The sequence below is a fragment of the Macadamia integrifolia genome, chromosome 9 (genome assembly GCF_013358625.1).
Source record: "Macadamia integrifolia cultivar HAES 741 chromosome 9, SCU_Mint_v3, whole genome shotgun sequence".
NCBI lineage: Eukaryota > Viridiplantae > Streptophyta > Magnoliopsida > Proteales > Proteaceae > Macadamia > Macadamia integrifolia.
Window position 1 is genome coordinate 38,137,346 of NC_056565.1, and position 18,575 is coordinate 38,155,920.

At 37.5% G+C, this 18,575-nt stretch overlaps 1 protein-coding gene across 2 annotated transcripts in view; it reads left to right on the forward strand.

Moving 5' to 3' along the window:
* The window catches only part of LOC122088873 (beta-hexosaminidase 3), an 84,155-nt gene that overhangs the window by 12,094 nt on the left and 53,486 nt on the right, over nt 1-18,575 (forward strand). For both annotated transcript variants that reach the window (XM_042658231.1, XM_042658229.1), the window contains exons 3-7: nt 4,007-4,042; nt 4,203-4,314; nt 10,282-10,352; nt 11,149-11,279; nt 11,368-11,433. In XM_042658231.1, the coding sequence (XP_042514165.1) occupies nt 4,007-4,042; nt 4,203-4,314; nt 10,282-10,352; nt 11,149-11,279; nt 11,368-11,433 (416 nt within the window). The remainder of the gene's footprint in view (nt 1-4,006; nt 4,043-4,202; nt 4,315-10,281; nt 10,353-11,148; nt 11,280-11,367; nt 11,434-18,575) is intronic.

Below are 18,575 nucleotides of genomic sequence, written 5' to 3' on the forward strand. Positions count from 1 at the left end.
TGAAGCAAGTGAGGTGGATAGCTACAAAAAAAGAAGATCTTTTGGTTAACTGGGTGTATAGTAGGTATTTGAAACAAGATTCAATTTGGACAGTGAAGATCAATTAGAAATGTTAATGGGTCTGGAGGAAAATTTTGAAGTATAGAGATAAGATTGAGCCTTATGTTTAGCTCTTTATTGGGAATGGTAGCTCAACTTATCTTTGGTTGGACAGGTGGCATCCGTTTGGAGTATTAATCAAGAGATTTGGAAACAGAATTCGCTATGATGCAGGTTCTGATCGTCGTGCCTTGGTGAAGGATATTATGAGGGAGGGTGACTGGTAGACTGATCTCCTTTCTTTTTTGGACTTTACTGAAGCCTGGAGGGAGTTACCGAACTTAAAGAAACTCTACTGAAGCCTAGAGGGAGTTACCAAACTTAAAGAAACTCCATCATGCTGATAATGATTTGGTGGTTTGGACAAGTAATTCTTTTGTTCTCTTTACTACTAAATCTGCTTGGAATATTATTAGAGATACGTCAAGGAAAGTGGATTGGTATGATTCAGTATGGTTTACTAATAATATACCTAGACATTCATTTACTTTATGGAGATGCCTTGTTGATGCTTTGCCTACGAAGGAGCAACTAATTCATAAGAAAATACAGGTTCAGCCTCATTGCATATTTTGTTGGGCTGACCTTGAAAGCCGCGACCATTTATTTTTTGAATGTATTTTTACATCTTTAGTCTGGAGGGATATTTACCCTCTTTGCTCACAAGATGGAAGGCTAGCCTCTAATGTTGTGGATGCTGCTATGTGGGTCCATTTTTATTTTGGAGGTGATGATCAGATTCGGGTAGTAGGAAAATTGGCTCTTTTTGCTACAGTACAACATTTGTGGACCGAGAGGAATTACAAGATTTTTAGAAACAAGACCAGAACAAGATTGTGGCTGCTATTAAAGATGATATCCTTTCTAGGTGCTCTACTATTCTACTTTCTGGAGTTCATACAAATTAATTGGACTATTAAAGTTCCAAAGGCTTGCACTTGGTTCAGTCCCCCCTCCCATATGATTACTCTACATTCTGATGTTGCACTTTCTAATGACAAGGCTTCATATGGTGGGATGATTGGGGATGAAAGAGGCACACCTATCCTTGCTTATGCAGGTTTGGGTGAGGAGTTGTCCGTCCTTGCCATGGAATTGCTTGCAATCCAAAGAGGGATTTGTATTTGTATTGACAAAGGCTTCCTGGAGGTGTCTATCCGGTCTGATTCCATGTTGGCAGTTGATATTCTTAATGGTAAGATATGTGGCCCTTGGAGTATGCAGGTATTTAAAAGCAGAATTTTGCATCTTTGTTCTATGCTTAGGTGTAAGGAGATTATACATGTTTGGAGAGAGCAAAATCAGGTAGCAGATTTCTTAGCCTCATTTGCTTCATCTACTGTTGAAGTTATCTTATACCCTCTTGATATCCCAGATGATCTTCAAGACCTTATAAAAGGAGATGCTGATCGAATTACCTACTTTCGGATGTAATTTTTTATATGTATTATGTAATAGTTTTTATTACTTGATTGCAGGGCCTATCTTGCTTGTTCTTGGAATTCCTTCCCCTCTTTTAGGCATGTATAAAGGGGGTTCTCTGGGATTGCCTCTAATTTTATTTTATCTTTTTCTTTTCTTTTCTTTTAATTAATCATACTTACCTATATAATAAAAAAAAAAAAAAAATATATATATATATATAAAAAAACCTCAGCCTCATCCCAACTTAATGTGGTCTGCTACAAGGATTCATGCAGAACAAAGTAGGGAAAATTGAGGTCCAAACATTGAAGGAGAAATGAAGAAAATAAGAAAAGGAAAAGACAGAGGCATGACATAGATATGAAAGATGGACAATAAAACTAAGAAGAAAGTGGCATAGCCTAACAAGATAGGAGAACCACAGCTAATGGAGTCAGCTATATGGATCCTGGCCCTCCAATATGCTTTATCCGAGGTCATACTAGGGACAAGACCTAGACTCTGCATGTCATTCCTCACAACTTCTCCTATTGTCTTTTTTTTTCCTGCCCCTAGACCTTTTAGCTCACTCAATTGTTATTATATCTCTCCTCTTTACTGGGGTGTCCCCAGGCCTCCATTGAACATGACCATACCATCTCAAATGGCTTTCTTGGATCTTATCCTTAATCGGGGCCACTCCCAAATCAGCTCTAATACGTTCATTCCTTTATTTTTTCTAGTTGTGCAGCACATCCATCATAACATCATCATCTCTATTACAAATAACCTCTATACATGGCACTTCTTAACTGCCCAAAATTCCGCCCTGTACATCATAGACGGTTAAACAACTATTCTATAGAACTTCCCTTTAATCTTTGAGAATACGTTGGTCACATAACACTCTGGTCGCACCTCTCCACTTCATCCATCCCACTTTAATTTGCTGTGAAAAATCATCCTCTATATCACCTTCTTTATTTATAGTTGACCCCAAATATCTAAAGTAGTCAATTTGCGGTATCCCTTTCTCTCTCTTCAATTTTCACTGTGTCATTATCCCTCATAGTGTGTCTAAAGTTACACATCATATACTCCATCTTCATTCTACCAATCTTAAATCCTCTTCCAAGGTTGATCTTTATAGCCCTGACTTATTATTAATCCCTACTTTCGTCTCATCCACCAAAACTATATCATCGCCGAGGAGCATACACTATGGGATCCTATCTTGAATGCTTTTAGTTCGCTCATCCATGATAAATGCAAACAAATAAGGGCTTAAGGCTGATCCTTGATGTAATCCAATCCACATTGGGAATTCCCTGCCATGTTCTCCCACCGATCTCAATAGCATTCCATTCTCATGCATACTTAATTTTGTGGTTCGCACTAGTGAAAGCTTTTTACAAGAAATTTTTTCCTAAGGAGATTATATAATGATCCCTTCTATTGTAGTGTTTACAAAGGTCGTAAAGGGAACTAGGGAAAATCTGGGCAGTTTAATTTTTTTTTTTTGGGAGAATATGGATATGGTCAGCCAATTGCTTCCTTATTGTCTTTCTAGTTGAACATATTGATTATGAGCCACATAGGTTGACGCCGGAAAATTATAGAGGATTAGGAGGTAACACAAGTAAGCATTTCAAAAGAAAAAAAGAAAGAATCTCGCCTCCCAAAGGAAATCCACCTAAGGGATAAAAAAACTCAAGAAGAACTACTTCTTCTCAAAGGCCAAAGGCTCAAATTATGAATAAATTCCAGGTATGTATATTCCACTCACTAGTATAAGCTTATATAGTTGAGTATGGAACAACCTTCCAAGTATAGGCAATTTCCAAGAATAAAATTAAGACTAATTGGAAAGAGAAACATTGGGAAGACAAACAACTATCCAATAGGAAAAGACCTTGGGAATCTTGAAAGGCATTTTCCACATCTTAAAGAGTATAGAAACATAATGGTTGAAGTGCCCAAGAAGTTCTAGAAAGAATTTGAATGGAAAGTTGGACTAAAAGATGAATTCTGGAATTTTAAGTGTTTGTAGTTAGCACAAACACACTTTACCAAAACGGCCATAACATCTTCTAGAAAATAGCAAATGAGGCACCATTTTTTTATTATTGGAAAATAGACTTCTAGACTATCGCTTAGGGGGTATTTACTTATTTATGAATAATATCTGAAGTAAATGAATCATTATTTAAATGATATTTGGCATAAATAAGTGTCAAAACACAAGGCGACATGCAGTGCAACAAGGCGACTATCGCGTAGGCCCCAGGCAAACCACCTAGACGCCTAGTCTAGGTGACACCTTGACAACTATGGTCATCAGTGGACCATTTTTACACTAATAAACAAGTAACTGAAGCTTTATGCACTGGGTATTCCTTTTATTTATTTATTTATTTTTTTAAGACAAATAACTGAAGTTTATGCTTTTTCCAGTTAGTGAGATATTATATTTTTTAGTTGACTCATTCTGTTATAAATGCAGGCACAAACAGTTTATGGTGCTCTTTATGGGTTGCAGGTTACTTCTTATCACTTATACAACTAGTTAAATTCAATTGACTCACTTTGGAAATAAAGAGGATGAAAATTTTGGTTTTTGCATAAGTTTATGTTGAACTAATGAGGTTGAATGAAATATAGTGAATCTTATGTTTTTGTTTTGGTACGAGTTCTTGTAGACACTTAGCCAACTTGGCCATTTCAATTTTACCACAAGAATGATTGAAGTTCACCATATCCCAATCACTATTATTGATGAGCCAAGATTCTTCTATCGAGGACTTCTAATTGGTAGGTTTCTTTACTTCCTTCCTCGTTATCACCTGTCAATTTATATTTTGACTTATTGATGCTCTCACTCTCTTGTATGCCAATCTTATATACAAGTTGATAACCATCTTAGTAATTAAATCTTAAGTTGTTCACATGGAAATGCTAATGCCTTCAAGAACCCTCACTATTGAAAAATAAAGTACATTCTCCCGTGCTCTGTAGTTGTAGTGACTGAACTAAATGTATTCACATAAATAACAACTTTTCTTTTGATTAGGGTTAAAAAAAATTTAAGTTTCAATCTTTCGACCTAAATATTGACTGACCACTGGATTTAGTGGTTAACCTAGGTAAGAGATCTGACACATGCAAAAACTTTGACATTTGTTTTCTTAGCTCTTAATATTTTCAATCTGAGTGCTCATTTGAAGTTATGAGATTGTATTAAAGAAATTCTGAATACTATGTTTTCAATTTTCGTTTTCCTCAACAGACATAACTTCTTTCTTATCTCTACTTGGGATGCAGTGTCCAACTACTTAAGTTATTGTTTGTGTTGTAGAGAGAAATCGTCCTAGGCTGCTTTCATATGTTGCACAGAGGAACAAACATAAGAGTGTGAGCGCCGAGCTAGTCCCGTGGGGGACTTTCCATTGCCTAAGATCTCTTCTGCAAACAATAATTCCAGTGAGAATGGAAAAGTTTGTCCCTTTGAAGGGGGGCTTACCAACGTACTTATAGGGGAGGAATGGCAGTAATAGTGAGTCCAAATTTGGCAGGTCTCCTAGCGCTGGTAGGAGTCTGAATATGGAAAGAATTATATTAGGAGAGTGAATCGAGGAGGTATCCATCCCACTTATAAGAGTTTCTTATATCCCGTGTGCTTTGGGGATCTCCTTCCTTTTAGGGAGAGATTGGAGCCCTTATAGGTACCCTTTCTTGATTAGGATGTATCCGATCCTTGATTGGAGATTACGTGTTGGACTGGGTTTGTATATCATTACAGTTAACATGTTATGTTAATGGGATCCCATAAGTATCGAGTGCCGAGCAACTAGGGATCGACAGCTTGGTTACCGAACTACCTCAGTTGTGCGCCCACTGTTTGGTCACTTCTTAGGCCTATAGATGTGGGTATAGTCCCATCATTCATCTGTAGCCTAGACATTGCTTTGGTTGGGTCCTCAACCGTGGTTCAGATACGGGTCGCCATTCGTGCGCGTAGACACATTTGTAGATGTGGCTTAGTAGCTACTCGGTAGTCGTTCGGTAGTCGCTCGGTCATGGTTATGAATTGGTAGTGTACGCCCAACCTGGCAAGTAATCCCTAATTAGTAGTGTAGTTCGGCCATGCCAAGACCAATCGACCTTCCTTGTGTCGAGGCTTGGTGGATTGGATCATCTCATTCTAGTGAGTCGACGTGGCAGCGGCCATTAGTGAGTATTTTTTGCCATAACAGTTTGGGATCTAGGACCATTTTGGGTTAGACACAAAGTATAAGTTTAAGTTTTATGAGGATAGGTGGTTAGGTGATTACATGCCTTTACATTCGTAAGTATGTAAATATTTGAGTGGACAAGTTCTAGAGGCTGGGGTAGCTTGGACTGCCTTTCCAAAAGGCTTTCGATGAGCCTTACCTGCTAGACAGGGTTCACACACAGGGAGGTTGACTTTAGCGAGTGAGTCTAAAAGGCCTTCTCTAGCTAACCTAGCCATCCTGTCTTGCCCTATGTGTCCAAGTCTAGCATGCCATGTGATAGATTTGGAATTATCACATGTATTAACTACATAAGAAATAGATGAAGCATAATCAATTAAATATAATTAAAAAAATCCATCTATTAAGGATCCATGTCCAACAATAGTATTGGTCAAATAAAACTCTAAAGTGGAACCGTCAATATAGAAAGAATATCCTAAAGGTAATCATGCAGAAACTGAAAGTAGATTATGCTGATTTTCGGTGAGTAAAGCGCATCGTAAAGAAGCAAGGTTTGCCTAGTATGCATCTTGAGCTGATAAGTACCAACTCCTCGAACTGCTTCATTAGAGCCATTCCCCATGGACATATTCTGGGATCTAGCCGGAACTTTGTGATAATCTACAAAACCCTCTCGATCTCGCACTATATGTCTTGTTGCTCCTTTATCCACAATCCAATCAAACTGTGTATGGGCAACCAAAACATGGGTACAAATAAATGTATTAAATAAGGGATAGAAATGGTACCTTCTTTGGCTCAGTGCAATCAAGAGCAAAGTGCCCCATCTTCTGGCAGTTGTAGCATTTGACCTTGGATAAATCTTTACCTGGGTGACTAGGATAGTTACACGGTTTGCCTCTTAGCACTCCGCCTTAAGTTCAACATGTTGTACAACGTCAGAAAAATTTCTAATGCTAGCATTAACTGTGAGAATGAGCTTTATGGGGCTCCTAGAATTGGGTAGTGTCCTATGACAGCTTGAACATGTTGCTCATCAGTAAGGGTGGTCCCAACATCTTTCAGCTTTCGAATCATATCCTTGACCAACCTAAAATGTTCAGGCATAGTATGCTTATGATCCATCTTATACATCTCAAACTTCAAGGTTATACCCCTTAACCTAGTAGTAGATGTACATCTGAAGTCAATTTTTAGCTGGTCCCACATGGACTTAGCTGTGGTGTGTTTCTCATAATCACCAATCAATTCATCATGTATAGCGCTTAACATAACAAAGTGCGTATTATGATCTTTATTCACCCATTGATTATAGGCTTCCATATCACGACGGTGCTGAGCAGTAGTACCCTCAACGGGTTTATTCATAGCAGTGGTCAAATACTCAAGATAATTTTTCTCATCGAGCAAATATTGAATCTTTCGATGCCACATGTCATAGTTGGGTCCAGTCAATTTGTCACCTTTGGTGAGGTCCACAACAACATGACTAGTGGCCATATCACTACACACAAGAATATGCAAGGTTAACATTAGGTACACATTAAAAATTTATTCCAGAAACCCTAATTAAAATTAATGGTTCCTTAATACACACGGTGAGACAAAAACTTTCGCTAAGCTCATAATCAAATCTTACATGTGGGGGTCAGGAACATAAAATTTTGATCAATTTCGAACAAATATAAGGAGAATTAGGTATCTCCAATCCACAAGATTGTGCCATACAAACGAGTGCGCATGGGTCCCATATGGGAACCCGATTGATATTTAAAGTGGCATGTCGAGGTAGTGTAAGCGTATAATATGTAGTGCGAGGCGCTTTCCCTTTAGAAGGCTTCTCAAAAAATTAATTACATTGTCCCAAATTGATAATTACATCATTTAAAAGTCCTACTACATCAATCTACTAAGTAGGGAGCTCCCCACTTTACATCATGCACAAAGACTGCCTCCAATGTACTTATAGGAACATGCCCACTTAAATTAAGTACCAATTATGATTTCTAACCCAAAATAAGAATAATCATCCATGGTTCAGTGGGTGGAGATCGACCACGCATCCCAACAAGTGGAGCGAGTCAAAGTCATAACCGCCATGGGAGGGTACAATGGAACTGATAAAATACATACACACATGCTAAACATATTAAAGCAATGAAATCATATGTAAAATAAAATCAGTCACATATCCAAGCATCATAAAATATCACATAAAGTACCTTCCAAATATCACATTAAGGGCAAAAACGTAATTTTAAGTAGGGCTACACAAACCCAAACCATAAATTACATTGTTTTTTTTTTTTTAAAAAAAAAAAAAAAAAAAAAAACTTTGTTACCCTTGAGTAGGGTCCAACAAATAAACCCTTAATCATAACCAACACTTTTTAATACTTATCGATCCAAACCGATCTACATCGGTATCTGTCAAAACCGATCTCAATACCAATTTAAAATTTAAGCCGATCTGATTCAATCCTTTTACAATGGTTCAGATATGATAAGTATGGTATGGATAAAGTCTAATATAAAGTAAAACTACTTTACTTTTGATTTTTTTAGTAAAGGGATTTACCATTGTCCGTATGGTACTGGTCGTGAATCGGATGGATTAAGATTAATACTGATCCGGTCTATCCCATTCAAGCCAATATGACCAATCGGATCCAGATTACCATAACTAAGATGACCACTTTTGGTCATCGAATAAAATCAAGAAGGAAGAATTAAAAAAAAAAGTTTTTATTTTTATTCAGTGGTGACATTGAATTGATAATTCAATGATGACATAGTCTACTCACTAAACTTACAAGTTTTTGAAAAATAGGTCTTTGATATCGTATCCAACAAGGAAAGGAACTTCACCCTTCTCTCCTATCCTGCCATGACCGTGGGTTATGGCCGAACTAACCCACAACCGTAGGGGTTAAGGCAACATGCAGCCGGCACCAAGGGAGAGGGGCAGCCAGGGGTCATGCAAAGGGAGGTTTTTGAGGGCGTGAGATCTCTGTCCGTAATAATCAGTGATAGTTTTCCCATATTCAATTTTTTTTTCTTAAATAAGCCCATAACCACTCCCTTGCTACCCCAACTAACCTAAGGCTCTAATACCAATGTAAAAGAAAGCAAATAAGGATCGGGGATTACCTTGATGTAGCTTTTCTTGTAGCGGAATAGATCTGGTTGTGATACGCATCGATCTGTAGGAGCAACAACAAAAAAAGGATTGGGGCTCGCTATGCAATGATCCACCCTCCAAATCCAAGGATTGCAATGGAGATCATTGGAGACACACACTCTCAATTGGGAGAGAAGAGATTAAGGAGAGGTAGAGAAAGCTCTTGAGATTAGTTCAGAAATCTTAATTTGCTTTGTGGCCAAAACCCTCTTATTTATAGAGAATTGGCCGGCTAGGGTTCCTAATCCTAATGGGTCTATGATTCCTCCAAGTGGGCGACCCACGAAGGAACCTAGTCAGGGCACAGTCCGACCTAGTTCAATTAACATAGGCCTTTATTTTGATACCCTATCTAAGATCAGGAAGCATAACCCTTAGCTTTATGTACTCTAAATATCAAAATGAAATGATAGAAATATTCCTCCTCTTTGTTAATGAATTATTTATTCATAAAAAAAAAAATGACATAAATAGTTGAAAAATTCGTGTTGTTCAAACCAAAATGGCAGCTAAAAAAATTGCAACTAAGGTACCAAGTAGGTGCTCTAATTACATCAAGGCTTGAATTAGGGCATAAAACTTGTGACAAAAGGTTCTGTACCTTCTTCGTTTGTCATTAAACATTTCAAGTTATTGATGAAAAATAAAACTTATGGCTTGCCTTCTTGACATGCACTATTACCGAACGTAACTTAGTATTACAGGTTGAAATGCATTTAACCCTATATTCTAATGAGATGCATATGGGTTTTAAAATCAATTCCCTTACACGAGACGAAGCAGTCATGATTATTAGCTTCATCACTATGCATAGTCTTATGGACCCTTGGGTCATTGTGATGCAAAATCAGGAACGGAGTCCCATATATTATGAAGAATCCCACTTTTTTGCTTAGTAACCATATCTTGTCTGCTTGATTTGGATTGAGTTGACATTCTCTGTTTCTTTGGGCATTATTTATATCCGATTCTAGCATGTCTGCTTGTTTTGGATTGAGTTGGAATTATCTATTTGTTTAGGAGTTAATTTATTTCTTTTCCATCCTCACTGTTTCCGTCTTGTTTTACTATTTCGATTGATATTCATGTTCCCTTAAATCTCATTCCAAAGCCCTCCAATTTAATGCAGTCTCCAAATTTGGGGAATTTCTGTGAAGTCTACATCCCTTTATTCAAACTGATTCGCCAACTGTATTCTCAGGCATTCTATATTGACATACTTTGTTTCAGCTCTGCTTCTCCCATGTGCAACTAATTCTTAATCTTGTTATCTCCTGTACAAATTCATTATCAATATTGTCTATAGATGTGATGCAAATGGTTTTTTCCTGTTACTTATTTGAGATTTTGTGTGCACTGCAGATACTTCTCGACATTATCAATCTCTGCCAATGATGAAGAATGCCATTGATGCAATGGCCTACTCTAAGTTGGTATGTTATGGAGGAAACTCATTTTTGCGTTCCCTTCTCTGTACTGATTATGGTCACAAATTGTGTACATAGATTGTCCTCATTTAAAATAATTGTTTAGATATTGAAGTTTTGACTCTAGTATGTGACCTCGATAATACATTTGATAAAGGTTTTAAATATTGATAAATAACCCTACCAGTATGACTGACAAGATAAGTATAAGTTCATATTGGGCTGTGTCCAAAGAATAGGTCATATTATTTCTGATAATTTATGACATTAATGATGCCTTTTAATTAAAGAGGTTGTAAGGTACATTGCTCGCTCTTAATTCTATTTGTCTTTCCTTCCGACTCCTTTACATTTCTGTTCTTGTTGTTCAAACTATATAACTGAACTAAGGGTAAACATCAAATCAAATCTGATATTTTTGTTATTTCCTTTTAGGAGGGATAGGAAATGGGGATGCATCTAGGTTAGCAGGGATTATTCCATTTTTTCTTCTTCTGATGTAGGGGTGCTGGCAGTCTGTGTTCTTGGTTCATTTGGTGGATTGGGGCCTGGGGGTAGGGTATGGGTTTGGATTGTAGTCGTCAGTGTTGGAAGAATAGGAATTTGTCCCTCTGTTGGTTGGATTGTTAGGTGGGAATCTGGGATACATTTGGTCTCTTTTCTCATTATTTCTTGCCATTTCTTTTCTTTATTAATAATGTTCCAATGTGGAAGGATTCGGAGAGCTAATTTATATGGGAAATTTTTTGATAGTTTGGAACCATTGACCTCTTTTCATTAATTCCTTTTTTCTTCCATGCAGAATGTGCTACATTGGCATATTGTAGACTCACAATCTTTCCCTTTGGAAATACCATCATATCCAAATCTATGGAATGGTGCCTTTTCTCTTTCAGAACGATATACAATGGCTGATGCTGCAGAAATTGTGAAGTAAGAGTTCACCACTTTGAATTTCTGATCATCCTTGTGCTTGCTGTTATTTATCTAACCATTACGATGCTGATCATGTATTTTGCAGTTATGCTGAAAGAAGGGGGATTAATGTATTGGCTGAAATTGATGTACCAGGACATGCTTTATCATGGTATCCTGACCTACAAATATTTTTCCCACTTTATTTATTATATTTTCAAGAATTTCCCTTTTGATTTAGTGGATGGATTTTGAAGAAGAAATAGCTTGTGTGTTTGTTAATTTTCCTAATGTATGTTGTAGGCAAGTGCATTAGTTTCAAAGCTAAGGTCTTTGACTCATTAAATTGTTTCTAGGAGTTCACTTTTTATTTGTTAACTTTTCATTTTTCAACACAGTGCTTTGCTCTAGTATAGATGTAATTTTCTTGTTTTCTTTGTTTCCTCTAACGGTAGTAACTGATGGTTAAGACTTCAGAGAACTTTTTTTTTCTAACTAGGCAGGCTAAGGTTCTGGCTGGGATTTGAGTTTCCTTGCATAAAAGAAGAATTTAAGGAAAAAAGAAGATAAAAAGAGTGGTTTGGTTGAACCTAAAGGAATGGGTTCCGATATTCTTGAAGCTTGGCCTCAAAACATTGAGTGCAGAACTTATTAAAAGACTGAAAAATAAACCTTTAAGGGATTTATAGAATAGTGTGTATGAGACTTGGTTTATTTTTAATGAAAGGAAAAAAAATAAAAAAGAAAAAAAGAAACCAGTGAGGTTTAGAATGGGAGAGGTAGGAGAAAAAAAAATATGAACGAAAATCTTCGCTTAATATGAAGATAGAGAAATAACTAAACAGTAGTTCATTTTCCTTTTAATTGACTATAAGGTTACAAGGTAAATCTTTGGGATTTGATCCAAAAAAAAGAAAAGAAAAAAAGGAGTTTGTGGTAAGTGTATGTAAGAATAATTTTGTTGGGGAAAAGTGCTCTATTATTCCTTCCTTTCGTTGTCCTCCATCATTGATGGCTTTGAAGGAAATCTATTAACAGAGATTTCCTCCACGGTTTAAAGAAGGGATTGCTTTCTCTAGATATGTCTAGCAGTGGTAGGCATAGTTCTAAATCTTGGAAATTTGGACTGAAATTTCGCAAGTTCCACTCTGAGACGAAACCAGGTAAGGAAATATAAATGCACCTGGTTTTGACAAGATTTCAAATATTTTAACCATTTCGGTTGAACTAGCCCCTTTATAATACTTCGTTTCGTACAAGATTTGTTTCCTAAGTTTTCACTCTTCTCCACTATTTCGTGGGTTTCGATTGGGAAACACCTCTTTGAAGTAAACTCTTTTTTGTGATAACCCCTCATTCTACTCGCGTATCTTTCATTGTCAAGGGATATCTACCTATAGAATATCACTTGGAGCTTAAAGGGCATGGATATATAAAGCTTGTTTGGCACATTGGAAGCCAAAGCCATGAGTTTAGGGGAGAGTAGAGGATTTTGGCATTGTCGTGCACCAGAATTCATAGACTCAAGCCCTAGTCTAGTACATCATACTGAGATACTGAGGCTTTGAGAGTTTCGTATATGCATCGAATTATGGGTATCCACCGTATGGTGTATATCCTGGTGGGCCATACTTTGAGAGCACTGGTTCATTTGGTTATGGTGGTGGGCATGGTGGATCTTCTTCATTTGGACATGGGGGTGGTTCAGATGGTGGGTCATCTTTCGTCAAAATCTTCGGGTTTCCAGCCCAACCATGTAAGCCATCTCCACATCCTTTCAGCTTAAGTGAGCCATTCCTTAGGTTGGGATACCTTATAGATATTGATGATGAGTCTTATAGATGGGCAATGATGGATTTTCAAAAAAATTAGGCCCAAAACATATAATGGGACTCATATGTGTTGCATTCAGAGCAGCGGCTACGACATCTGCAGTGGTTTTCACTGCTCGTGCATTGAAGCTGCCTAAAAGCTATGCCTGTAATTGAGTGGTCATGAGTTTTATCCCTATCTTCTTACGTTATTGCTTGGTTTGCAAATTTAAAGTATGTTTTGCTTATTTTAATAGCTTATTTCTATTTCCAATACTTATGTTGTATCTACACTTAGGCTAGTGTATAGTATACTCATGGTTTAAAGTATCTCCAATACCGATATGATACCCTCTGATACATATCTTAAATTTATTCGACTGATACCGATACTTTAATCCTTTTATACTCATTGTGCATTAGAAAACTTGGGTCAACACCACAAGTACCATTTTGGGTTATTTATTATTTTTTTTTATGAAACTAGTTTAGGACTAAATTTGGAATATAGAAAATAGGCTGTACACAAAAAATGAAAAAGAAAAAACACTATTTGGGGGTCGAAACCATGGTTTCCACCAAGCCAGGAAAAGTTTTTAGTTTCCTTGAAATTTTGTATGTTTTGAGTGAAATCGTGGTTTTGACCAACCTGGTTGAAACTTGGGATCTAGAATCACCTAGGGAGACCTATTGTCAGAGAGCCCTTCTTTAGAGGTCAATTAATGGGTGACCCAGAATTGGTCATCATCCTCTTCAACAACTATTAGAAAGGTAGAAGCATTGCTACATTTTATTCCCTCACCCAAGAAGAGGTGTTGAAAGCCTATTGACGAGGGGTGCAGAAGATTTCAAAGTCTCAATTCGATGACTGATTTTTGGTTGCCTCCCTAGAAATTTACCTTCCTAAAAAAAATAGATTAACATTTTCATTTTTGGTATTCCTCGCTGTGCCTAGTCTTATGCAACTTGATGTCAATTGGGGAATGCATCTGGGAATTCTGTCAAAACAGGTTTGGGTACTTTGCAGTGGAAAGAGTGCCAAGCTATGTTACATGAATCCTGCTTCACCATTGAACTTTGTTTAAAGCTTTGTTGCATGGATTTCGTCCAACAAGGACACATGGTGTTAGACTTGTTAAAGCTCCACAAATAGGACTACGGGACGTAGGATTATGCATCATAATTATTTTCAAATATTTAAAAATTAATTCCATTTGATATGCTTACATAAAAGTGGTAGGATATCATTTAGAGGGATTAAAAGATCAAAGGGTAGAGAAAAAGTGACGTGGGTAGAAGTTGAGAAGAAATAGTGAGAAAAGATCTGAATAACATAGGTTTGGCAATTAACATGACTGTAAATAGAGTTGAATGATCACTAATGTCAACAACATCCACCTCTTTGTGTTGCCCAATTTCAAGCATGAAAAGGGAAATAGGTAAGGGGGAAAGGAAAGTAATGTCATCAGCAGCCTTTTCACTCTCCCTAAAGATGATGCTAATGAGGAGAAAAAAAGAGAACAAACTCAAGGAAGGTGACATCTTTGGAAAGAAGCCTTCATCTGGAAGAAGGATGGTAGCAGTTGTAACCTTCGGTAGTGGAGGAATAACCAAGAAAGATACATTTGAGAGCCTTGGGCTCCAGTGAAGTCCGACAGGATTTACTGATATGGACATAACAAATACACCCACACCTTGGGGGAAAGAGAGAAGAAGTCAGAGGACACAAGGTGTCCAAAGGAGTTTTGGAACCAAGATGTTTCATTGGCATACGGTTGATTAAAAGGTGGTAGTAAGGAGGGATCAGACCAAAAAGTTTTAGGAACATGCATGCCAAAGAGAAGACTCCTATAACTTCTATTAAATAGTAATTTTTTTTCTCTTAGCTACCCCATTTTGTTGGGGTGTGTCAACACAAGCGATCTGATGAATAATATCATTATCAGTAAAAAAGTCTCATAAACATCACTCTTATGCTTCATCAGAACAGTCCAAGTAGCACAGGAAAAATCATCAACAAAGGAAACAAAGTAGCGATAACCAAATAAAGAGGTAGTAGTTGATAGTCCCCAAACATCAGAGTGCACAATGTGAAAAGGAACAGAAGATCTATTACCATGATAAGGATACAAGGAACAACAATGTTTGGCAAAAATACATGGTTCACAATGAAAATCATGAGAAGAAGAAAAACAAGTAAATAAATAAGGCAATTGTATCCTCACAACAATAAAAGAGGAATGTCCTAAATGTTGATGCCAAAGCATCACAAAATCCACAGAACTGCCATCACAACTTTCACACATATAGGACTGAGTTGTGGCAAAAAAAAATTGATTGTGGTTCAAGTAAGTAGAGCCATTTCTCCTCACGCCCACAACCAATAATTCTTTTTGTCTCCAAATCTTGAAAGAGACAATCAGAAGGAAAAATTGGGACAAACAATTTAAGGATTTTTTCAATGACTTACAGATAAAAGATTAGTGGCAAGGTTAGGAATATGAAGCTCAAAGTCGTGTGAATAGAAGAAGTAATAGGGAATGTTACCCTTACGAGAAATGGAGGAGAGGAAGCAATTAGCTACCCTGACCTTATCCCTATTAGAACAAGTGTGTAGGAATTGTAATGTTTGGCTTATCCCTATTGGAACAAATGGTATAGGAATGTTACCTTATCCAGTCATATAGTCAGTGGCACCAGGATCAATAACCCAAGATGAAGCTGTGGAAGGGGTAGATGTGAAAACCTGTAAGGTTGAAGGTAAGGAGTCTGGCACTGTAAGTGAAGAAAATGGGCCACCCAGATGAGAAATGACCATGTGGAATGCTGTAATATCTTTCCTTGTAAGGAAACTGTGCTCTATCTGTATGTTGGGAGGAGACCTTGGAGTATCAATCTCAGTTTTCACACTGTGTGCTCGAGCTCCCCCTTTACGACCACCACGAGCACCACTAGATCCACTACGTATAATAGGAGGATAGCTGTGAAGTACCCATCATCTCTCTTTAGTGTTCCTAGATTTCCTATAGTGGTTATATCAGAATACTATCCCTGTCATCTCCACGAGGTGGTCCTTGGCCTCTGCCACCACCACGCTAATTCCTCTGAGAATTAAAAGTAAGAGCAGATTGTCAAGAGGAGGTGCAGGTTGGCCACTTGCCGAGTCTTCTCACGCTGTAAATAGCTATACACCTCATCAAGGGATGGAAGAGATCGGCCTAGGATTTGTATCCGGATTGTCTCATACTCCGGATTCAAACTACCAAGTAAGATAAGAACACGTTGCTTTTCAAGTGTTTGGTAAACCATAGCTTCATCTTTTGAATTGGACAAGTGAAGATCTCTATAGTTTTCATACTCTTCTCAGAAATGGTCCTATCTCCTTGCTTCATGGTAATGTCCTTCTGGAGTAGTTGATAGAACTTGGCCGAGTCACCCACTCAGTCAAAGGTTTTCACAACACTGTCCTAAATGTTCTTGGCAGTCTCTTTTCTCATAAACCTCTTCCCAATCTCAGGTTTCATAGAGAATATCAGCCAAGTCATAACAATGGAGTTCCCAGTCTCCCATTTCGGATAGAGCTAGTTATTAGGATTAGGAGATTGAATGGTACCTATAATGTGCCCTAGCTTCCCCCTACTCCACAATGAAAGCTTCACAGAGTGAGCCCGGTCTAAATAGTTGTTGTCTAACTTTACAATAGAAATATAAGTATTCGAATTCTCAAAAGCCATCGTAGTAGGATGAGCACTACTTGATGCACGAGCTGAAACTTCTCCAAGTACACTGTCTTCAAACATATTGAAGAAGCACACACACAAATTGGGGAGTACACACTCTACCCAAATCTAATATTACAATACTCAAGAAGAAAAGAAATAGAAAGGAAGGCAAGAAAGGCCCCTCAAATACACTCTTCAAAGTATAACATCTCTTCAAAACATCTCAAATAATTCAAACCATACAATGCATCAACCCAAGATAACACAAAAACGTCACAGCCATCGATTTTCAGGCAAAAAACAGAGGAATAATGCTGGCGGTACCTTCAAAATAGGGAAGAAGAGTGTTGTAGCTCAACACCTCTGTCCTGTCTTCAAGAACCAAGACCATAGGGGTTTGAAAGAGGAGCCTAGCGCGACATAAAGGTGGCTTATCCCAGGGCCAACAGTAGCTGGATGAGAGAGAGCTACTCCAAACCAGGGCTGGCGGAAATGGCCAAAGAACTGTCCTTTTTGAGCTTCAAACTCCATTCTTTTCACATGAGGCCTCTTCTAGCTGACTCTATGATCTTCATCCAAGGTTATCTCAAGTAAAAACTGAGTTTTTTCACATAGTGTTCTCTTCCTTGGAACCTCTTTGTAATCTAGGTTCAAAAAAGAGGAAATTAGAACTAGGAGTAGATAACGCGACTCTCAAACCTGAACCTGATGCTCTGATACCAAGTTGGAATTTAAAAGTTGTAAGAGAACAACGGAGCAAGTGAGGAAGAGAAGAGGAAGAAAAAGAAGAGAGGAAGAAGAGAAGAAGAAGAGGGAGAAGTGGTAGAATCATGTGTGTGAGAGAATCATTTCTCTCACACATATATTGCTTTACTAATGTGTTATGAGAATTACATACGTCTTCCTACGGAGGTAAAAGGGAAAAAGGAAGAACTACAAAATATAAGGAAACAAGTAGAATAAATAGTTCCCAAACTACCCTTACACATCTCTAACATACTATTCACTCTCCCATAGTTTTGAATTTTCAATCCTTTATTTTGCCACTTGGAAAACTCTTTGGGTTATACTTTTACATGTGAGCAGAATTAAAGTATTGGTATCAGTCGCCATATCGATCGGCTAAATTTAAGATACGCATTGCAGGATATCGTATCGTATCAGAGATATGCTAAGAATTAAGTATTGGTATTGGTCACTAAGACACATATCAGAGGGTATCGTATCGATATTGGAGATACTTTAAACAAACTTCTACAAATAGATATTTAGGCCAAGGGCCATTCTGAAATAATTTACCTTAAATAATTCTACAAATACAAAGAAAGAGGTGAAATTGTTTATATATGTTTGTATATTTGTGCAGCTACTACATATATTTGTACAGAAGTTGTGTTGATGGTGACGGTGGTGGTGCTACGAGAAGTAATATACTCTAAATTGGACACTACAACATAGAGCCACACCTGTGTCCAACTTATGTGGTCAAAGATTCTAACACCAACATGTGCAGCGACACATCCTGCCATCCCACACTACCACTTATACACTCATAACACGACTACTACCCATGCAGGCACCCATAGACTGACCATAATAAGCAATAACTATTACTTTGTTTACACAGACATAATATACATCTATTCTAATAACACTTAGAAGAAAATTTTCATATAATACAGTAGTTAATTTTAAGCCACCTGTGAACTAAAGGTACTATGTGAAGATGATAAAAATAGTTGCTTAGAATTACATGTGTAGTACCTGATCTCTTCTATAAC